Genomic DNA, 21,229 nt, shown 5'->3' on the forward strand with positions numbered 1-21,229 from the left:
TCCCGCCCTCCTCCTGCAGCCGCCGCCGCCCCACTTGCCCCCGAGGGAGCGCAGGGGAGCCTGGCTCGGTCCCCAGGAGGGCGTCCCTGGCAGGCGGCGGGGGAAGCCCTCTTTCTCCTCCTCCTCTTCCAAGGCAGCAGCACCGCACTGCGGAGAAGCGGCCGAACGGCAGCCGGGAAGGCGTCGCGCTTCGCCCGGCACGGGCTCCCCTTCCTTGCAAAGGGGCAGCGGCGGGGAAGGCGCCCCGGACGGAGCTCTCTACTCGGGGTCGCCGTTGCGCCTCTTCGTTGTCCGGCTCCGTCCCCGGTTCTCCTCTAGGTCCCTCCCCAAGACGAGGCAGGGATGAGATGAACGTTGGCCCCGACTTCGGTCCCCTGGAGAGTCCTTGAGGGGAAGCCGAAGTCCATTTGGGAAGCCTGATAGAAAACTCCCCCCCCCCTCACACACACACACAGAGACACGCATTTCCTCTCTTCACAAGAGCCTTTATAATAACGGGTCACATTCGAGTAGCGTCTGGGGTGCTCTGCCGGCAGCTGAGGGATTCCCAGGGGTGGCGCAGAGTTCTGGTTTCCCTGGCGCAGCTCCACCTGTCCCCAGGTGCTCCTTCTGTTGCCTTTCAAAGTAGGCCCTGACCTCACAACCGAGGCGGAACCCAGCCGTCTGCGTTGCCTTGAGACAGGTGAGGATTCCAACGGAGGTGACAGCTCAGCTGGCTTCAGGATGCAGAACTGGTTCTCCCTAAATCGGCACCTCCGCAGGTAAGGCCAAATTGGGCAGGAAAGGCCCGGAGATTGCCAGGGTGAGCCTTGCACAGCCGTGTCCATCTGGCCTCGGGAGCAGGGCAGCCCTGGAGATCAGCACGGCCCCCTTTGACCATCTCCCGAGGGGCCCCCTAGAAGGAAAGCTGGCTCCCATTGGCAGCGTTTGTGTCTGGGCGCCGGAAGGCCCAGTTTCCTGGCAGCTGATTTTTCTTTTTTTCTCCTCCTAGATCCATCTACGAGAAGAACAGACCGTAAGTAACCGAGTTCTCTGGAACTCAAGAGGAAACCTGGTCTACGAAAGGCCGGGCAAATGAGGGAGATGTTGGTGCTGGAAGGAGACACCGGGCTTGGGATACCCTGGATATTCCCGAGTCCTTGGCTGCTGCCGTGGATCCGTGGATGTCTTTTTGCGGGGCAAGGCATCACACACACCCTCTGCTCGGTTTTTGTAGGCTTTCCGAGGATGACAAAAGGGAAACCTCGGACGAAGCTGAAAGGGATGCGGTGGTAGGGGAAGGTGAGTGAAGACTTGGGGAAGAGATTTGCTCCTTTGAAGCTCCAGGAGGCCTTGGGGGCTCTGCAGAGATACCCCCGTTTTGAACCAGAAGCTTGTGCGAGGGGAGGGGTTGGGGGGGGGAGCCTGCACTGACATGTGTCCTTCCTTTCCTGTTTCCCAGGTTGCCTCCTTCAGCTGCAGCCCCAACCAGGCCCAGCGGCTGCAAATGGTAAGCCCCAGAGCGGTGAGCTCCAGCTAAACAGCTCCAGGTGCCCGAGCAGCTGCCAAGGCTAATTCTACCTCCCCTCCCCTCAGCAGGCGATCTAGAAGGCAAGGCCCAGGCCGACCCCTTGGCTCCTGAACCGTCGGCCCCGCAGGACATTTCCCCGGAGCCTTCCCTTCTGGCTCCTGTGACCCCAGAGATCATGGCCCTGATTCAGGAGCTACAAGCGGCCCATGAGTTCCAGTCTTCCCACTTCCAAGAGCGTACGTTGGGGGGGCGCCTTCCCCTGCTCCTCCTCCCTTGGGGGGGGGCGAGGGTGCTTCTGAGCCGAAAGGGCCCAGAGTTTACCCCCTCCGCACAGGCATCAGCTCTCCCCCCCCCGGGGGCTCTCTCCTTCCAGGCAGGCAGGATCTTCGCAGTTGCCACGATTGCCTGAAGTCCATGAAGATCCTGAGGAGCACCTCCAGGCTGTGAAGACCAGGCTGTGGCACGTGGAGACCATGCTGGGCATTCAGGTCCCACCGCAAGAGCTGGACCCGGAGGAGGAGCAGGAGGAGCCGGGCGCCCCCCCGGAGAGCCCCTGCAACCCGGACTTCCCTCCCGCCCCTCCCTTGCCTAACGGGGGTGCCTGAGAGGCCAGGAAAGCGAGGCGGAGGGGGGGCTGGTGGGCCTCCTGGAAGCACAGAGGGCAGCATAAACAGAGATCTGCAGTCTCTAATCACACAAATCCTGGGTGTTTCCTTTCTTTTTCTGAGCGCTGCTCCCCAACTTTTCTACTTCCCCAATGGCGAGGGGGGGGAGGGGGAGTTGCATTCCTTTGACAAAGGCCGGGTGAATAATACTAAAGAGAGAGCCCCAAGTTGGGGAGGGGGACCCCGGGTCAGGCGCCCTGCAGCTAAAGAGGACTGTCAATTCTGTTGTCCTGTGAAATGCATTTTCTCCAGTGAATCGATGCAGAAATCGAAACATTTCAGAATAAAACGGGAAGGTTCACAGGGAGATTCTGACACCAGCCGCACACAGCAGTAAAAAGAAAATTTAAAAAAGCATGATTTGGACCCCCAACGTTAATGCCAACTGGGGGATTCTGGGGAGGGAAGGCCGCCCCGATGCAGCCCAGCCGCTGTCACCCTGCCATCCAGGCCAGCCTCTCCCCGCCCGCTTGGCAGCCAGGAGGCGCTGCGAATGGGATGCGCTAAGCGGGCGCTTGCAGAGGCTCCTGGCTCGGGAGCCCCAGACTGACGCTCTGCGCCTGCTAGGACTGCAAACCCCAGGATGCACCGCGGGCCGCCCCACGTGCTCGCCCCGCCCTGCCGGGAAGCGCGGCGGCGGAGGAGGAGGTGAGCGGCGGGCGCCCCGTGCAACGGCTCTGCGCGGCTGGCGGGCGCCGGTTGCAGCAGGCGGGGCTGTTGCAAGGAGCCCCTTCCCCAACCTGCGCCCCTTGCAGGCGCCATGAGGCTGACGCGGCTGCTGGCCATGGCGGAGAAGCTGGCGCCCCCCTGGGCCCCCGAGCTCGGCCGGGCGGGGAAGGCGGCCCGCAGGAAGAAGCCCGTGTTGCCGGCCATCCCGGAGGAGGACTGGCAGGTCTTCCGCGGGGACACGGTGAGTTGGGAGCCTCGGGAGGCGGGCGACCCCCGCCTTCCCCCTCGGAGCCCCCCACCCAACCGCCGCTTTCCTCTCCCCCCCCCCGGCAGGTGCAGATCCTGAGCGGGCGGGAGGCCGGCAAGCAGAGCCAAGTCATTCAGGTGGACAAGGAGCAGCAGTCGGTGCTGCTGGACCGCCTCAACATGGTAAGAAGGGGCGAGCGGGGTGGGGGCGTAGAGGGGGATCGGCCTCTAGGGAAGAAGCCCTTCCTTGTGGGCACAAGATCCCGGGCTGTAGGCTCCCCTCTCCTCCCCCAGGGCTACTACTACGCGGACACCGTGGCAGGCAGGGCCATGTTCGCCCGGGAGCAGCCGCTGCCCTTGAAGGAGGTGGGCCTGGTGGACCCCACCGACAGGTAAGGCTGGATTGCCCCCCCCCCTCCTTCACCCCTTTGGGGGCCATAAGCCACTTGAGCCCCTGGAGGACCCAGTTGTGGGGGTGACCTTTGTTCTCCCCCCCCCCCCCGTCACTCTCCAGGGAAGTGGTTCCCCCCCCCCCAGGACAAAATCAAACCATTCCTCTGGGAAAACGGGGGTTGCCCTTGAAGGGCACTTGGCCAGATGGCCCCGTTTTTTTTAAAAAAGTCAAGATTTATATTATTATTTTTTTCACTCTTGGGGGTGTGTATGTGCTGAATATTGGCCTTCTGTGGGTCTTGCTAGAAATAAACGCTTCCTCTCCCTTTGCCCCCCCCACCCCGGGGGTGCCTCAGGCTGCCCACTGAAGTGGCCTGGCGCTACACAGAGCAGGGCGAGCGCGTCCGTGTCTCCATCCGGACTGGCCGCATCATCCCCAAACCCGTCGAGCAGAGGGAGGACGGCATCGTCCCGGAGCTGTGGGTCGGTAAGAGGCTCCTCTGCTGAGCAAGGGAGGGGGGAGGATGAGCAGGGGGGGGATACCTTGGACAACTTCTGCTAGGCCCTGCCCTGGGGGCGGCTTGTTCTCAAGCAGCATGAGGACTAGAACCTTGAAAAGTGGCTTTTAATAATAGACTTTGAGCCGAGGTGGTGCAGTGGTTAGGGTGCAGTACTGCAGGCCACTTCAGCTGACTGTTATCTGCAGTTCGGCTGTTCAAATCTCACCAGGCTCAAGGTTGACTCAGCCTTCCATCCTTCCGAGGTGGGTGAAATGAGGACCTGGATTGTTGTTGGGGGCAAAATGCTGACTCTGTAAACCGCTTAGAGGGAGCTGAAAGCCCCATGAAGCGGTACATAAGTCTAACTGCTATTGCTATTTGCTCTCCCGCCCCCGTTCCTTGGCAACTCAGATGGCCCAAAGGACACCTCCACCAAGGACGCCTTGGAGAAGACCTACACCCGTCCTTGAAGACCTTCCAAGAGGAAATTATGGAGCGGATGGGAATCGTGGAGACACGGCGGCAGAGGAAGTCTTATTGGTACTGAGGCTGCTGATTCTGTCCCCCCCTGCCACCCCGGAAGGGAGAGGCCGCAGGAGTCAAGTTCACACGAAGCGGGTTCACTGGCCATCTTTTATCAAAGGCAAAGACAATAAATATCCCTTAACAGAACAACAAGCGTACTGTCCTTACAGACACTCAACAGAGAGGTGGGCATTTTGGCCCGCGCTCTCCTCCCCCTCCAACAGGTTGGTCCAGGGGTTTCCTCGGCAACGGACCCTCCAGGGGACGGGGAGGCCAAGTCCTTTGGCGGCGGCTGCATCAGACCCTGGGAAGGCCCATCTAGGGCAGGAGCCTCCTCACTCTCCTGCGGCCAGACCCCAGAGGTCGGAGGGCGGCACCTTCTTGGCCGCCACCAGCACCAGGTTCCTGGCGGACAGTGCTGGGTCAAAGAGAGGGACCAGCGCGCAGGGGAAACCTGGGGGGAGGCGAGAGAGAGGCAGTGGGCTCGGGGCAGCCTTCTCAAAGGTCCCGGCACGGCTCTCCCCGGGCCCTCTGGGCTCAGAAAAGACAGAACCACCCCCAGCAGTCCCAGCTTGGGGCTCTGCCCTCTTCCCTCTCCTCCAGAGAGCTGCCCGCGCAGAGACAGTAAGGGGCAATTTTGAAACGGGAGAGGAGAATTCGTCTTGAGGCGCCAGGTGGGATGCCGCCTTCCCTCCGGCCGAGACCCCCAGGCGCAGAGCTGACCTTGCTCCTGCAGGTAAATCATCCGGTCAAGGAGAATAAGGGTCTCCACCAAGGGGGCCAGCAGGTGAGCGAGGCTGAAGAAAACCACCACCTGCCGCTGTTGGGCCGGAGAGGCTGGCTCCAGGGGCCCACGGGGGCTCATCCCGACACGCTCCAGGCCCTGGCGGGCATACCTGTCCCGGGAAGGGAAGGCTGCACTTGCTGCTCCAACAGAGGATTCGGGGGCAGGCGGGAGGGGCTGTACTGCTCCCACCGGCTGGGGAAGCCCCCCCCCCCACTCCAGTTCCCGGAAAGAGTCTCACTCACTGCTCAAAGGTCATCTGGTGGGCCTTGGGAATGGCCTGCACCCCCAGGCGTTTCTTGGTGGGGTCGATGGCCCGGATGAGGGTCTCCAGCCTGGCCCTGTAGCAGTGGGTCTTCAGCGAGGGGCTGTCGTGCTCCAGCCGCAGGAGGTAGTCCTCCATGGCGTGGCAGGCCCCTTCCCGGGCCTTGTAGGAGAGCTGGTGCCCGGGCAGAGCAGCCACCCAGTCGCTCAGGGGGTAGCCGGGCCGGTCGCCCTCCCCGGTGCTCAGCTTCATGTAGCAGCAGGACACCGAAGTGATGCCCACCATGTGGGGACAGGCCACAAAGAGCCGGAGGAGGGTGGCGCTGAGGTCCCCGCAGGCATGCAGGCCGGTGAGCAGAAGCGGCCCCTGCGGGAGCTGCCCTTGCAGGTGGGTTGGTGGGTTCTGCTCCAGGGACTCGGGCCCATCTCCTCCCCCACAGTCTGCGCCTCCCTTTCCAGCCCCCATTTGTCCCGGCTCACAGGGCTGGCGGGCGGCGGCTGCCCATGAGCTCCCACCTCCTGCAACCTTCCCCGAGCGCAGCAGCTCCACGAACTCTGGCCACCGAGTGTCCGGAGTGACCCAGCCCACCACGTGGCTCGGCCCCTGGGCAGGGGGGGCGTCTGGCGCCTGCAAGACAGGAGGGCCACAGTCAGGAGAGTCTGTCTCGGTCACAGCCGGGGTGCCAGGCCAGAAGTCGCCTCCCTTCCTCACCTGCCGCCTGGCCTGCTCTTTCTCCAGCTCCAGAGCCAGCGCCCGGTCAAACCTGGCAGCCTGAGAGACCAGCCGGGCGTCTCCCTCCACGGCCGTGACTGACAGCCGCAGCCCGAAGGCCAGGAAGCGGGCGAGGTGGCCCTGTGGGAGGAGGAGGAGGAGGAGAGGTGGATGCCAGGGACACAGGGGGTCCAGAGCCGCTCCCCCCCCCCCGAGGCTCACCTGCCCTGCGCCCACGTCCACCACCTGGGGGCATCCGGTCAGCTGGCTCAGCCGCTCCAGCACCTGCCGGGCAGAGGGCGGTCAGGGCCTCCTTCGGACCAGCCCCCCCCCCCACACTCCCTCCCTCCCTCCCGCCCGTGTCCCGCACCTGCGCCAGCCGCCGGACCTCGTGCTGCTTCTTGGGCCGCAGGTGCCGGCGGAAGCGGGGCGGCAGCGGGGGCTCGGGGGCGGCGGCGGCGGAGGGGCGGCGGGGGAAGCGCAGGGCGTGGGCGGCGGCGCGGAAGGCCAGCAGAGACAGCGGCCACAGCTCGGCCGGGCGGCCCCCCCGCAGCAGCAACGCCGCCACCTCCGGCGGGGAGAGCCCGCCCAGCGCCGCCTGCCAGCCGCCCGGCAGGAGCCCCCAGAGGCCGTCGCTGAAGAACTCCTGCGGGGGGGAGGGAGAGAGGGGGGCTCAGCGGGGACCACCGGCCACGGGGGGGGGGGGGGGCAGGGGAGGCCCGGGAGGGGGAGGGGCTTACGATGACGTAGGCGTCGGTCAGCGGCCGGTAGAGAGCGAGGACGCGGACCAGGCTGGCGGCCAGGCGCTTCTGCTGCTCCAGGGCGAAGCCGCGCATGGCGGGCAAATTTGGCCCCAGCCGGCCACCGTCCGCCCTCCCCGCCCACCGCCCCAGGAGCGCTTTCGGTTTCGAATGGAGGGGTTTCTGCCCCCCCCCCCGGTCGGTCGGCCCGCAAATCCCTTCCCCCCCCCCGAGCTCTCCCTGAGGTCCGGCCGAGGCTGCGGCCAAGCGGCGGCGGCGGTTTCCAAGCTACGGGGAAGCCCGACGGATCGACTTCCGGCGTGACCGGAAGTTCCCCCGCTGGGGGGGGCGGAGGAGGCGCTTCCGCATCCGGGTCGGCGGTGCCGTGGCGGCGGTGCCAGGTGGGCGCGGGGTCTCCGTGAGGGAGGGAGGGTGGCAGGTCCCGCAGCCGCCCGTGACGCGCCCGGCGGGGCCGCTGTGATGCCTCCGGAGCCCCGCCGCGGTCACAAAGCCGGGCCTGCCGGGGGAGGATGAGGAGGGGGAGGAAGCCTGGCCGGCCAGCCACGCCCCGATCGCCTCCCCGTCCCCGCCGCCCGGAAGGAACCGCTCAGGTGCCGATGGGGCCGGTGAGGAGGCCGAGAGGGTCGCCGGGCTGCGCCCCCCCCGCCTTTCCCCCTCCCTCCCTCCCTCCCTCCCCCTCGGGGCCTCCTTCCAAGGGGGGGAGGGGCGGAAGGGGCTCCCGGGGATTCACCCCCCTCCCTCCCTCCGTCTCTTGCAGGGCAGCCACGCTGACCTGCCCGTCTCCTCCTCCTCCTGCAGCCGGAGCCCTCTAGAGAGCCGCCTGCTGCTGCTGCTGCTGCCTGCCTGATCCGGAGCCTCCTCCTCCTCCGCTGGGCGCCATGTCGGACATCCTGCTCAACCTGGAGACGGTGCTCCCACCCCCGCCAGCCCAGAAGGGCCCCGCGGGGGGCAACAAGAAGCACCAGCGCTTCGTCAAACGCCGGCAGTTCCTGGAGCGGAAGGGCTTCCTCAAGCAGAAGCAGCTGCCCCCCCAGCCGCCCCCGCCCAGGCGGGATGCCTCCCTCAGCTGCCCCGCGGGGCCCCACCGGCCCAAGAAGAAGCAGAGGGTGGAGGCCAAAGAGGGCGGCAAACCCTCGCCGGAGGAGCGGCCCCCTTGCAGGCTCAAAATGCCGCCCAAGGAGACCTCCGGTTCGGGCGCCGTGGATCCCACATCCTGGACCTCCGGCTCCTCGGCGGCGGCTGCGTCGTCGTCGAGGAAAACGGGGAGCGGTGCCGGGAAGCCCAACGGGACCCTCTGCAGCCGGGGGGACGTTCCCCGAGTCGACCTGTTGAGCGAATTCAAGAGTGGCCTCCCTGATGCGCCGGGGCTCGCCAAGCCCAGCAAAATGGTGGCCATTGACTGTGAGATGGTGGGCACGGGGCCCGGCGGGCGCAATAGTGACCTCGCTCGATGCAGCGTGGTTGGCTATTACGGCGATGTGATGTACGATAAGTACATCCGCCCCCTGAGCCCCATCACCAATTACCGGACTCGGTGGAGTGGCATCCGGCAGCACCACATGAGAGACGCCGTCCCCTTCAAGCTAGCCCAGAAAGAGGTGAGGGCGGTACGCAGCCTCTTCACCCTCTTTTTAGACCCCCTCCGTGCCCATCCGGGGGCGTCTTCTGGGCTGGGCATTGTGGGCATCAGCATCGTCGTCTCCTCCTGCCTCTGCTAGGAGGCCCCTGGGGAGTTTGGGGGCTGAGCGAGCTTCCTCCTCTGCTTCCTTTCCAGATTCTGAAGCTTCTCTCGGGGAAGATTGTCATTGGCCACGCCATCCACAACGACTTCAAAGCCCTCAAATATTTCCACCCCAAATCCTTGACCAGGGACACCTCAAAAATCCCCCTGCTCAACCGGAAGGCCGGCTTCCCCGAGAACGAGTCGGCCTCCCTGAAGCGGCTCACCAAGCAGCTCCTGCTCCGAGACATCCAGGTAACAGGTGCCAGGCACACCTGCCCAGGTGCTGAGCCCGGCTGCTCGTTTGGGAGGGCGGCTCTCTTAAGGCCAGGGTTCGCCCTGCAGGGAGGAAGGGGGAGAGAAGGGGTGCCCTTGTGGCCAGGGAACGAGCCTATGGCGGGCTTTGACCCTCAGACTTTCCCTCCCTCCCTCCAGGTTGGTCACAATGGACACTCGTCGGTCGAAGACGCCAGGGCTACCATGGAGCTGTACAAGGTGATCGAGGTGGAGTGGGAGAGGCACTTGGCCACCTCCCCTCTCCAGGACGGACCGCCGGACACCACGTGACGGCCCTTGGCCAAGAGCCAGCTGGCCTGGACTTGACGGAGCGAGAGCCGCAGATGCGGCAGAAGCTTTCGGAGGGAGGGGCAGAGGAGGGGAAGAAGGCGTAGCTGACCTGAGGGGTGGGTGGGGGTGTGAGAAGGACGAGTCCATTACATTGTCTCCAGCTGAGGCCCACATCGGTGTCTTCCTTGCAGGCTTCTTGGGAGCCCATCCAGCCCTGAGGCGGGGGGGGGGGGAGCCCTGCTTGCCTGCCGGAGCTCTAGGGTGGCTGGTGCCTCCCCAGAGATGGGGGAGGGAGCAGGAGCGGGGCCACAACCACAGAGGGCTTCCTCAGCCGGTGGAGCGGTTGGGCACAGCCCTCCCAATGCCCCCCCCGGTGCTGAAGGCTGGCACTTGTAAGGAGCCTTGGGGCCTCCAGACGGCTGAGCCTGCCTTATTCAAAGGCATCTGGAAAGGGAAGCCGGGAGTTGCTCCCCTCTCTTGAAGGTTGGGGGCATCCCGGCTGCAGGGGCCACTCGGGATTGCCCCCTCCAGCAGCCGCCTGGGGCCCCGTGAGGGCAAGGAGGCCTCCCGCTTCGCCTCCAGGGGCAGCGTTTGGTCCTCCAAGAGGCGCCGGGGACTTTTAATCGTCAAGAGGCGCCTTCCGGCCTTGGCACACCGTCCGTCCGTGTCAGAAGAAGGAGGGGGGGGGGCGCCTGGTTTTTATGGCTTGTGTTGGTGAGGGGGGGGGGCTGGGGAGGGCTGGATGGGTGCAGCCGCAGAAGCAGCAGAACTCGTGCGCCTGGTGTGGGGGATGTAACGGGTTTTTATGAAATTAAAAAACGCCTCCCCCAAAACGACAAAGCTTCCCCTCCCTGCATCCCTCAGGTGGGCCTGGCCTCAGCTCCTTGGTCGGCTGGACCCTGGGCACCCCCCCCTTGGGGCGGGGGGGGGGAGTTTGTTCCTGAGGATCCTGTTCGAGTGGATGGAAGCTGCTCTTCCTCTTGGCAACAGCCCCAGTGGGAAGGGGGGGGGGCTGCCTGCACCAGGGGCTCAGAAAGCTCTGTCTCTGCCTTCAGCTGGATGGGAGCTTTTGGGTAACAAAGAGCCCCTCCCCACGCATCTGTGAAAGACAGGGGGGGGGGGTCCTCCCTTCACCTGCTGGTGCCCCAGAGTCTTTCCTCCTGCTTCCTTCTTCCTTTGCAAGGAGCTTCTCCCTTCCGCTTGTGAGCTGCAGGGCAGAGACTTCCAGGGATCCCCTCCTGCACCTGTTCACCCCCACGGGGTGGGGGGGTTGCTGAGGGGCTGACACCTCTCTGCGGGAGACCGTGGTGGGCCTGAAAGCGGGGGGGGGAGCGCGGCTTTCTTTGAGGCTGCCAAGTGAGGAAGGGGAGGTGAGTGATACGGCTGGGGAGGGAGGGGGTTGCTGGCATGTGATGGATGGCTCGCCTGAGTCCCATCCAGTGGGCTCTGTGGGTGGCCACCTCCTTTGCTCTCCTCTCCCCCCTTCTTTGCCCCCACCCCTCAAAAGTCCTCATGTCAGCAGTTAGGGATGCAGCCCAAACCCACCCACCCCCCCTGGGCAGATCCAGGCTGAAGGAGGAGGAGGGAGCTGTCTCTCTTGGCCAGAATTCATGTTCATAACAGCAGTTTATAAGGCTATGATAACACCCGGGGATTCCTTTGTTAGCTTTAGCTCAGCTCTCTGCGCCCTCCGAGGGATTAATTGGCATTAATCTCTTTCCTTAGTCCCACAAAGAGCTGGGGGGGGAAGGGGGCGGTCTCCTGGCCGGCTGTGTGTCCAAGCCCTGCCGGTCCTTCTCCCAGGCAACTCTTAAGAATGGGGGGGGGGGCTGCAGGCCCTTTGAAAAGAGCCCTTCATCTTGCCTAATGGCTCCAGCAATTGGACTCAAAAGAGGGGCTGAAAAGGGAGCTGGGGGTCAGGCAGGGTCACGACCGGCTAACAGGGTCAGGAGAAGTGTGGGAGCTCCCCTTTCAAGCCTCATGGGGGGGGGGGTTGTGGACTGACCTCCCCCTCTGCAGGGCAGCAGCCCCTTCCCTCCTGCCAGGGCCCCGTGTGCCAACCAGGTGCCCCCCCAAGCGACCTCCCAGGCCAGCGCCTTCCCTTGGGCTCCCGAGAGGAGGCGGAAAGGACCCCGGAAGCTGTTGAGCAAGGGAGTCTGGGGAGCAGCAGTTACGACTTGCCGGAGGAGCAGGGAAAGGCCGGAAGCCCCCTTCTCTTTGGGGCTCACCCCACCTCCCCTGGGCCATTGTGGGACAGCTGCTAAGGGAAGCCCTAAGGGCTGCTTTTGCCACAGCTGGGCTGGACTGGACCGTTGACCACAGGGAGGCCCTTCAGCTCTGATGAGAGACCGAGTGGCTTTGAGCGGGTGCCTGCCTGCCCGCCCAGCCCTGCAGGAACCTGCCCTCCCCTCACAGGGGGGGGGAAAGGAGACCACCCAGCGAGTGCCACTCCCTCCCTGGCTGGGCTGCAGAGACCCTGTAATTACCCAGAGAGGCTGAGTGTTTATGGAGATAAGCAGAGAGATGGGAGGCTAAAAATCAATCCCAGCTGGAAATCTCACACTTTCCCTTTGCTCTTCAACCCCCCCCCCCACTTTCTCTCCTCCCCCCAAACCTTCTGTTTTTTTTAATTATTATTATTTATCCCACCAACTGTTTCTTTAACCTCCCTGGAATGGCGCTGAGGACAATGGGGGGGGGGGGAGATGTCAACCCCAACTTACAAAGGGTCTCCCTCCCTCCATCTCTCCCCCCCCCCCTCCGGAGACATGAGCCAGCCTCTTCCTTTAACCCAGCCCTCCCCACTCCGTCTTAAAAGCCGGCTTTCCTCTTTCGGACATTAAAGCAGGAATGTCTTGTGAGGGGGGGCAGAGAGAGACTGAAAGGGCCCCCAAAGGGGGGGGGGCTGCTCTATATGGATTTCATGTCTGCCCTCAATTTGGAAGCGGTTGGGCCAGAGGTTTCCCCTCCAGGCTACAGGGCTGGTCAGTCATTAAAGCCTCTTCTGTGCCTGTCAATCAGGGCCAGGAAGCCCCCCCCCCCCATTGACCCTCCCCGTACCTCCAGCGCGGCCCCCTTGCTGAGCGATGGAGACCCAGAGATGGATGTTCCTCCTTCAGCCTTGAGGGAATTTATCCAGGATTGTTTAGTCAATAGGTTAAGGCAAGGGCGGCTTAGCCGATCCACTAAGCACTGACTAATTTCCTGGACTTTCCCCTGCCGGGAAGGGATAGACTGCTCCTGAGCTGGGTGCTTCATTGCCTTGGACTTGCCCTTTCTGGCACCAGGAGGGCAGGCGGCCACTGGGGAGGGAGGGAGGGGGGCGGCCCTCCAGGGCAAGGAAGGGGCCCACATTCCTTCCCTCCTAATTGGAAGGGTCTGCGACTCCCTCCTCCTCCTCCTCGCAGACCCTGGGAAAAAAACCCCTGACCATAATCACATTAAGATGAGAAAATTTGCTCAGCTCGGGAAACAGGAGAGCTTTGCATTTGGAGCCTTTTCTTCTCCTTGCCCAGGGGCCTTTATCTGGCCGGGGGAGGCGGGGGATTAGGGAGGGGGCTCCCTTCATGGGGAGGGGGTAGGTTAACGCTGGGTTGGTGTGCAGGGCATCTCCAGGTGACTCCGGCTGCCCAGGCCCCAGCGGAGACCGGTTTTCCAAAATTGCACGGGGGGGGGAGGGAAGGGAAGGGGTTCTGCAGCCCCTCCCTGGACGGTGGCTGGGCACTTGCCATGTTGCTTTCCTGGAGGAATTGCCTGGGGGAACTGAGCCTCCCTCCTGCACTGGGGTGGGGTGGGGATCCCCCTTGTCCCAGGTTGGGCCTCCTTCAGCAGGGCTTCTTTTGAGGGCCCCCCCCCCCTCTGTCTCCGGAGCTGCCTTTGCTCTCCTGATCCTGGAAGGGGTCCAGGCACCAACAAGTGGGAGGGGCTGCCTGGAAAGCAGCTGTGCCCCCCTCCGTTCCCTTCCTCCATTCTCAGATCAGTGGCTGGAAGGGTTTTTCCCCCAGAGATCTCCCTGGAAGGTTGGGGTGTGTTTTCTACCCCCCCCCCCCGGGTGATTTTTTGCACAGGGCGCCACCTCACAAGGCCCAGGCAGGAGGGGCTGAGTTTCATTGGATGAACATAGCAGGAGGTGGACTTTTTTTCTTTTGGAAAATTCCTCCTATAATCCACCAACTTTCTGCAACAAAAGCCAGGTTGCCAAGCTAGGATTTTTGGAGTGGAAAAGCACTCTGCAGAGGGGGGGGCTTTTCCTCCACGCCTCCCCCCCCCCCCGGCAGTGCAGTGCATTGCCCCCCATGCCCCAGTGGATGCTCTGGGTCTTCCTGTAATGGAACAGCTGCTAGAGGGGGACCTTGTGGCCTTTCTCTCCTGCTTGGCTCCTGAGGCCCCAGAATGCAGCCTCTGGCCAAGCCAGCAGGCCCGCTCCTGGGGGAGGGGGGGTTGATGCTGCCCCCCTCCCTCCCGCCCTCTGTGGAAGCATGCGCAAGGAGCATCCCTCACCCAGGAAGCCGGCCGGCTGCCCCAAGGGATAAATTGAGTGAAGGGAATAGATGGATAACTGTGGTTGCCTCTTTTTCAAAGGGAAGGGATGCCGGAATGGGGGTGGGGGGGCACTTTAATTCCCCTTGAAGGGCAGAGCTGGCTTGAGGCTGAGGTTTCCCCAGGCAAAGGTAAGTAAGTAAGTAAATCTTCATTACGACCAAAGGCCAGCAATACACATTAGTTTTTACAATATGTTAAAAAGTACTGACATTAAGATATAATTAAAAAGTATTGACGTTAAAAGTGGAAAATAACATGCATGTTCTCAGATTGTTCGGGTCACTCCCTGGTTTACCTGCGTGAGAAGCTGATAAGTATGGGAGTAAATACAATGGTCCAGAGATTGTCAGAGGTATGTCCAGATAATTGGTACCAGATGACCACTATACTTCTGTAGCCAATTTTTTTTCTTATGGACATTGCAGCAGCACAGAACTTTGCCACTGCATACGTGGTAACCGGGTTAGTGTCCTGGAGGAGGAAGCCTAGATAAAAATGGTCTGCCCTCCCTGGCAATCTCTCTAATAAGGGCAGGATATGTGCAGACCTACAAGCTCTGAATAGCTCGCAGTGTAACAGAACATATGAATTATCTTCCACTTCTTTACCACATATACAAACCTGTTCTGCTATAGGTGTTCTCTTATACCTGCCCTGGAGGAATACTGAAGGGAGAACGTTAAATCTGTCTCTGAAGAAAGCTAATCTTTGTTTTGGGGAGATCAGGTCATTTAGATATCTCTGGAGAGGCAACATATTTAGTTCTTCCTGGAACACCACGTCCCTCATTCTATTCATTACGACTCGCTTTCCTTGATCAAAGACCAGGGAGATTGAGAATAACGGTGAGAGCCCATAAGAGCCCAGCTTGTGATCAATTGCCTGTTTCCAGGCCGAGGGGAAATTGTCAGTCAACCCAGACAAAGGAAATTCTTGCTGAATTGAAGTGCTTTGAGGCCCCTCCAGACACCCCCCCCCCGCGTCCCCCAAACCTTTCAAAGCCAGCAAGGAGCCAACTGGAATTTCCAGGTTCCCTAAAACCTGGTCAAGCGGGGCTTAGGGGTCTCCATCAGCCGGGGGGGGGGTGGTCCCTGTCCCAAACTTGTCACCCACCCACCCACCCACCCCCGCAGAGGCTAAGGGTCGCCTAAACGCGCACTTTGAGGCGCCCCTTCAGAACCCGGGACCGGAAAGCGCCTTTTGGGGCATGCGGCGGGCAAGGATTCCGAGAGGCGGCGAAGCGCGCAGATGAGCGGGGGACCCCTTCCTCCTCCTCCTCCTCCTCCTCCTCCTCCTCCTCCTCGGGAGGGCAGGGGCGGGGGGGCGGGGCGGGCGGCTCTTAAGGCGAGGTGCGCCAGCGGAGCCACCAGCGGCAACGAAGAAGCTTTGCTCGCGCTCCTCTCGTGCCGGACCAGAGACCCGCCGCCGCCGCCGCCATGGCCAACTTCACCGGCACCTGGAAGATATTCTCCTCGGAGTTGTTCGATGAGCTGTTGAAGGAGCACGGTGAGCGGCAGGGCCGGCCGGGGATAGCGCAGGGCTGCGCATGGGGGGCTGAAGGGACCGGGGGCCTCGCAGAGGAGGAAGGAGACGGGGAAGCCGCCCCCGCTCTCCAAACCCCGAGCCAGGACAAGGAGACTCCGTCGGGGGAGAGGCGGCTGCTCCGTGCGGGATGGGGGGTTCAGGGGGGGGGAGAGCCGAGGGAGACCGGGGGCCCAGCCCTCTCAGGACGGCTCCTCCGGCCTCTTTCCTCCCCCGGGGGCCCAGAGGTCGCACCCGAGTCGAGCCCCGGCTCCCGTCCCCGTCTGACCCCTCAGCAGCGCCGGTTCCTCCCTGGGAGACCCCAGGCGAGCCTTCAAGATCCCCCGCTTCTATTCCGAGGGTTGGAGGCGAGGCAGAAGGCGGCGTCCTTTCCAGCAGCGCTTCTTGGGGATTTGCCCCTCTGGGGAGGCCGAAGCGGGAGGGGAATCTGGGGTCTCCCGGGGCAACGATTCAGCCACCCAGCGGTGGCTCTGTCCGGTCCTTCCCTGACTCGGAGGGTCCTCGGAGGCCCCTGCGGAGAGCAGCCAGGATGGAAAATCCACACACACACACACCCCTTCCTCAGCCTCCCCTCCCCTCTTGCCTCCCCTCCTTCAATTGGGGAAAAACCGCCACCTTTTCCAGGCAAGCTGGAGCCCACCCCCCCATTCATCTCCAGCTAGGAAAGCTGGGGGAGAGGGCTGCTCCCAAGCCCCTCTCCTTTCTGGGGGAGGCCTGCTGGCTCTTGGCTCCTCTAGCTGAAGAGCTGCCCCCTCCCCTTTTCCCTTTCCAAAGCAGGGGGAGACGGGACGGGGGGGGGGGGTTTGCAAATTCCTTCCAGCTTGGGGAAAGCATCGCTCAGGATAAATATCAAATCCTCTGGTTTCCTCTTCCCGTTTCATTCCGCCTCCTGCCTCCCAGATGGGGATCATTTGATGCTGGGCGGAGGGAGGAGGTGAGGCCGGATAGAATTCAGGTGGGCCTTAGTGAATCTGTGCGGAAGAGGGGGGGCTCATGGGGCTCGCCGACTGGCAGGGGTCTGGGCCCCTTAGGAGCCAGGGCCCGGGTTCTTTGGTGGGGGGGAGGTTGCCTGATCCAAGAGGAAGGGGGTAGAAGGGCATCAAGAGCCATCTTGCTCTTGAGGAAGCAGCAAGGCAAGTCTGGTCTGGAGCTGCTTGGGGGAAGAGTGAAGAGAATCCTCCAGTCCTAGAGGCAGTCTATCTCGGTGGCCCATCTAGCATCTAGGCCTTTGGGGCCCTAATCCTGCTCTATGGCTGATGCCACTGAGATGTCCCTGAAAGCTGTGAGGCCCCCTGGAATGGCCGGCTTCCTGGGGGGCCCCACCAGCCCCACCTCCATGCTGTCCTCTCCCCCTTCCTTGAGATCACCCCCCCCCACGGACACACGTCCCTGGCAGCGGCCTTTGTCCTCTTCCTCTTGGGCCCTGGCCTCTTCCCTCGCCAAGCGGCCCTTTGTGCCCACGTCTTGGGGTTGTCCCCACCAAGAGAAACGTGGCAGCCGGCTGACTCCACCAGCCAAGGGCCCCGTGACACGTTTTTCCACGCAGGCCAAACGGGGGGGGCTGGCCCCATCTCTGCTTCCAAAGGGTGAGGCTCCTTGGGGCCCTTCTCCTCCCCGCTCTCATTCCAGTGATGGGGCGGGAAAGGAAAGCAGAGGGAGTGGAGACGTCCAGAACAAGCAGGGAAGCTTCAGCTACGGCGGCGCTGATTGGATCCAGACCTCTTGGAAAATCTGACCTCATAGGCAAACAAAAGAAAGCAGCGGGAGCCAATCCAGGGGAGGGGAATCCACCTGACTTGGCTGGCTGGGGAATTCTGGGAGTTGAAGTCCAGAGGCTGGCAAAGGTTGGGAGTCCCCTGGTTTACACCAAGGCTGCCTGGGAGCCAGTGCCTCAGTTCCCCCACGGAGGAGCCTTCCTGCCTCTTCTGCCTGTTGCACCAATTTAGCTCCTACCTTGGTGCTTCTTCTATCAAGCTATCAAGACTGAGCAAGGCTGTGCAATTTATTGATGAGTCTTTTTTCAGAAATATGACAATGTCCCTCCTCACCCCCAAGTCCGCCATTGCCTCATCCTCCGCCCCTTCAACCTGGCTGAAGGCCGTCATCTGCAAGTGTCTGTGTGTGTGTGTGTGTGTGTGTGTGTGTGTGTGTGTGTTTGTGTGATATTTGTGTGTTTTAAGAAAGAAGGAAAAAGTCAAAGAACGAAGCAAGAAGCATCGGAGAGACGAGCAGGTTCATTGTAGCATCAGCAAATGTTGCCGTGCAAAGAGAGACACACAGGAATGTGCACATGCGGAGGGGGGAGGGGTCATTACAAAACGCCCCCCCCCCCAATTGGAGATCCGGGTGTGCCCATTGCAAATCGAGCCCAGCTGCGAAGGCATCCAGCAGGAGTGAAGAGAAGCCCCATTTGAACGGGTGTGACTGGCGAGCAGTTGAGAGAAGGGAGAATTCTGGGCCCTGGATCCTGAGCCAGGACTGAGTCGGTGGAGGTCAGCTGGCCTCCAGACTCCAGCGGGCAAAATCCTGAGGGTTCAATGGAGGAGAAGCCCCCTGTCCCCCTCCCTGGCCAGCCGGGCTCAGGGTGGGCAGGATCCAGGGCAGGAGAGCAGCTCCAACCTTCACTGGGGATCCCAGATTCTGTCCGAGGGGGGATCACTTCCACCCACATCTCAGCCAGGGTCCCCCGGGGAATGGCTCACCTCGCCCCCCCCCCCCCCCGTCTCCTCCCAGGGGTCAACATAATACGCCGACAGTTGGCGACGGCCGCGGCCTCCAAGTCAGAGGTGGAGATCAAGCAAGAGGGATCCCTCTTCAAGATCAAGACCTCCACCCCCGTGCGCACCACGGAGATCCACTTTGAGGTCGGGAAGGAGTTTGAGGAGCAGACGGTGGACGGGAGGCCTTGCAAGGTGAGGGGCAGGAGGGAGGGGGGACCGTGGCCCTGGGGTGTGTGTGTGTCTGTGGACCTTCCTGCTGGGGGAGACGGCCCCTCCCTTGACAATGCAGGAGGGGCCCCCAGATGCACAGAGGCCGCCCCTCCCCGCCAAGGGGCCGCTGGCTTTCCTGATGGCCTCCCCCCTTCCCCCAAGCATGGCCCCTCCCCAGCTGTCTCCTTAGCTGGACCGGCTGCAGCAAAAGGTGGGGAGCTGCTGGCCCTGGAAAACGGGGGCAGAAAGGCCAGGGGGAGAGGGAGAAAGGGCCCTCCCCCATTTTGCCAATCCTTTCTGCATCTCCACCCATGAAGAGGCATCTCTGTGCCCCCCCCGCAAGCAGACAAGGACATCACTGCAGTGGGGGGGGGTGTCTCCCGTGTCCTTTCAATGCCCTCCGGCTGCCCCTCCCTCTCGTCCAGCCCTCCCTCCCCAGTGATGGATGAGTTGCCCTGAAAAGGGGGAAAAACCCCAGGCGTATGGATGCCCCCTCCTTCTGCCGGGTGACCAAGGAGTGTGACGGGGTGGGGGGGGCTTCGTGCCTTCCTTGGCCTCAGGAGTCCCTTTGCTCACCGGGGAGGGGGGCCCACTTTATTTCCTGACTTCGCAGAGTTTGGCCGAGTGGGAGAACAGCAACAAGATTGTGTGTGAGCAGAAGCTGCTGGAAGGAGAAGGGCCCAAAACCAGCTGGTCCCGGGAACTGACCAACGATGGGGAGCTCATTCTGGTGAGGAAACCCCCCCCCCACCATTTCTTCTCACTTGGCACTGCGGTTGTGCCCCCCCCCCTTCTTTCTCGTTGGCCTCAAGCCCAGACCTATGCCAGGATTGGGCTCTGTGAGAGAGAATGCAACATCCACGCCTGGGCTGCCCCTTCTCAACCCCCCCCCCAGATGGCAGAGGAGGTGGGGGCTGCAGGGAAAGCCTCCCCCCCCCACACAGAGCCCTTTTCCCTCCTGAGGGAGGGAGGGACACAGAAAGCCCAAACTCTGCAGTTCTCCCAAGGTGCAGATTTGGGGGTGGATCCCCTCGCCCCTCCTCCCCCCCTTTCAGCCCCTTTGCTCCCCAGCCTGCAAGAGGGCAAGAGCCCCCCCCGCTCCCCCCTCAACTCCCCCTCTCCCTTCTCAGACCATGAAGGCCAACAACGTCATCTGCACGAGGACCTACCGCCGCAAGTGAGAGGCCTCCGGGCAGCGCCAGACACGACGACGGAGGGGGGGGGGGCAGACCGGCCTGCCCTGCAGCACAATGGCAGCCTTCCCCACTGCCTGTCCCCTCTTCTCCCTCCGTGCTCAGAGGCCCCTCAGCCACAAGGCTAACAAAGCCCCTCAGAACGGCCTTTCTACACTGGCTGGAGGGGGGGGGAGGGCTGAAGCAACCTCTCCCCTTCGGAGACCCCCCCTCCCTGACCCCCTCCCCTCTTTGCTCCCTTGGAGGAGGGGTACAGAGGCCGGCCTTGTGTGGGCGATTAACTGTGGAATCCGGGGTCAAGACGTGGAGCCTCCCCCCTCCTCTCCCCTCCGGGGTGGGACAAGGGGGCTTCCCTTCAGGTGTCCCTGCTGCCCCCTCCTCTTTGTTCCTGGCCGGTTTGCGCTGCTCCTCGTATTGAACCACCAAAGCAGCAGAGAAATCTTCCTGCAGGGACCCACTGAAGGCCTGGCGTAAGATCAGCCCCCACCCCACATCGTCTCCTTTCCTTTTAGCCCGAAGCCTGTAACGTTTGTCAAGGTGCTTTCAATCCCCCCCCCCATCCGCCTCATTAAAGCTTTTCCCAGGTCTCCTGCCTCCGTCCTTTCTCCTCGCCTCCCCCCCCCCGTGCCCAGTTGGTGCCCCCCTCGCCTTGCCAGTCTCTCCCACCCATCTCTCCATCTGGCACTTCGTCTCTCCTGGAACTGGGGAATTCATTCCCCCCCCCCATCCCACTTTTTCAAGGTTCCAGAGGGGGAACCCCAAAGGGCCTGCTGCTGTTCCCTGCGATGCCCATGATGGGAGGGGAGGGTGGAACTGGGACCCCTGGAGTCCAGGCTGGGGGTCTTTCCAAAGGGGTCTGGACCTGCAGGATTGGGGGTGCCAGACCTCGGAAATTCCTGGCAGCTTTCAATCAAGGTGCCCCCCCCAATGCCCCCACCGGCCCACCCACCCCCGCCCAACAACAGCAAAGACCCTTTGGCTGCCCTGACCGGCTGCAGCTCCTCCCAGCCAGGTGGGCCCAAGCGCTCCATCAAGCCCCCCCCCTTCCATTGCCATGGCAAAGCCAGGGAGCCCCTCCTGCATTCTGCGCCTGGGAGCCTCCGGCCTTTTCCCAGGCAACCCCCTCGCTTGTAGTGACCCCTCCGTGCTCCGGTTTTCCCAGGAAGGAGAACAAAGCGCCCCCCCTCCTTCCTCACCCTGAAAGGGGCACCTTTCAGCCTCAGACAAAGCCTGCCAGGGCCCCCTCCCTCCCGACGCCCGGCAGGTCAGAGGCCGCAGCGCCTGGCGGGTCCCTCCTCTGCACCGATTTGGGGGGGGGGGGAAAGAAGAGTTGAGGGGGGAGGGTTGCCAGCCCAAGGGATGATGGCTGCGGGATGATGCCAAGGCTCCTGAACAGCCCTGAACTCTCTGCCCTGTGACTCTCTGCATCTGCTGACCCCAGCCCCCCCCCCCTTGCGATCAAAATGGGCCGATGCCTTCAGGCCCCATCTTTCCACCCCATCACAGAGCACCAGGGTCTCCCAGACCCCAGCCACAAGCTGGAAAGGGGGCAGAGAACCAGGAAGCTGTTCCAGGACCCCAAAAGACCCTCCCCATGCCAAGCGGGCTCCGTCCCTTCCCAAATGGCAAAGGAGCCTTTTCTCTCTCTAACAAAAGGGGGTAGATTTGTTCCGTCATTTTCGTTCTGAATCCAGGGGGATGGAATC

At 62.7% G+C, this 21,229-nt stretch overlaps 4 protein-coding genes and 2 long non-coding RNA genes across 9 annotated transcripts; 5 read left to right on the forward strand and 1 right to left on the reverse strand.

Moving 5' to 3' along the window:
- Window positions 1-268: 268 nt before the first annotated feature.
- On the forward strand, window positions 269-1,283 carry LOC148048627 (uncharacterized). Its single transcript, XR_015695345.1, has 3 exons — window positions 269-761; window positions 992-1,015; window positions 1,217-1,283. It is a non-coding gene; the product is annotated as an uncharacterized LOC148048627 (long non-coding RNA).
- A 156-nt stretch (window positions 1,284-1,439) lies between these two features.
- Window positions 1,440-2,167, forward strand: LOC148048628 (uncharacterized). Its single transcript, XR_015695346.1, has 3 exons — window positions 1,440-1,489; window positions 1,576-1,746; window positions 1,884-2,167. It is a non-coding gene; the product is annotated as an uncharacterized LOC148048628 (long non-coding RNA).
- Window positions 2,168-2,790: 623 nt separating this feature from the next.
- Window positions 2,791-4,555, forward strand: MRPL24 (mitochondrial ribosomal protein L24). Its single transcript, XM_087704976.1, is given in 6 exon segments — window positions 2,791-3,085; window positions 3,178-3,273; window positions 3,385-3,482; window positions 3,840-3,970; window positions 4,395-4,439; window positions 4,442-4,555. Coding segments are annotated over 6 exon segments (609 nt in total). The 5' UTR covers window positions 2,791-2,935; the 3' UTR covers window positions 4,531-4,555.
- A 42-nt stretch (window positions 4,556-4,597) lies between these two features.
- On the reverse strand, window positions 4,598-7,186 carry METTL25B (methyltransferase like 25B). Of its 3 annotated transcripts, XM_087704978.1 has the most exons (7): window positions 7,009-7,186; window positions 6,639-6,914; window positions 6,491-6,553; window positions 6,269-6,409; window positions 5,538-6,184; window positions 5,232-5,404; window positions 4,598-4,962 (listed from the first exon to the last, which is right to left on the reverse strand). In XM_087704978.1, exons 1-7 carry the CDS (start codon window positions 7,102-7,104, stop codon window positions 4,844-4,846), a joined length of 1,515 nt encoding a protein of 504 aa, XP_087561104.1. In that variant the 5' UTR covers window positions 7,105-7,186; the 3' UTR covers window positions 4,598-4,843. The 3 variants fall into 3 exon arrangements, with proteins under 3 accessions (XP_087561104.1, XP_087561103.1, XP_087561105.1); XM_087704977.1 differs by having other exon boundaries at window positions 6,269-6,553; XM_087704979.1 differs by lacking the exon at window positions 6,639-6,914 and having other exon boundaries at window positions 6,269-6,553.
- A 197-nt stretch (window positions 7,187-7,383) lies between these two features.
- Window positions 7,384-9,695, forward strand: ISG20L2 (interferon stimulated exonuclease gene 20 like 2). Of its 2 annotated transcripts, none has more exons than XM_087704981.1 (4): window positions 7,384-7,409; window positions 7,787-8,627; window positions 8,804-9,004; window positions 9,185-9,695. In XM_087704981.1, exons 2-4 carry the CDS (start codon window positions 7,908-7,910, stop codon window positions 9,314-9,316), a joined length of 1,053 nt encoding a protein of 350 aa, XP_087561107.1. In that variant the 5' UTR covers window positions 7,384-7,409; window positions 7,787-7,907; the 3' UTR covers window positions 9,317-9,695. The 2 variants fall into 2 exon arrangements, with proteins under 2 accessions (XP_087561107.1, XP_013910876.2); XM_014055401.2 differs by lacking the exon at window positions 7,384-7,409 and adding an exon at window positions 7,422-7,634.
- A 5,552-nt stretch (window positions 9,696-15,247) lies between these two features.
- On the forward strand, window positions 15,248-19,558 carry CRABP2 (cellular retinoic acid binding protein 2). The gene is made up of 4 exons (XM_087703680.1): window positions 15,248-15,364; window positions 18,134-18,312; window positions 18,944-19,060; window positions 19,461-19,558. Exons 1-4 carry the CDS (start codon window positions 15,295-15,297, stop codon window positions 19,509-19,511), a joined length of 417 nt encoding a protein of 138 aa, XP_087559806.1. The 5' UTR covers window positions 15,248-15,294; the 3' UTR covers window positions 19,512-19,558.
- Window positions 19,559-21,229: the final 1,671 nt, after the last annotated feature.

This window comes from Thamnophis sirtalis, unplaced genomic scaffold (assembly GCF_051295495.1).
Source record: "Thamnophis sirtalis isolate CommonGarterSnake01/CBP01778 unplaced genomic scaffold, rThaSir2_p1.2 scaffold_2, whole genome shotgun sequence".
Lineage (NCBI taxonomy): Eukaryota > Metazoa > Chordata > Lepidosauria > Squamata > Natricidae > Thamnophis > Thamnophis sirtalis.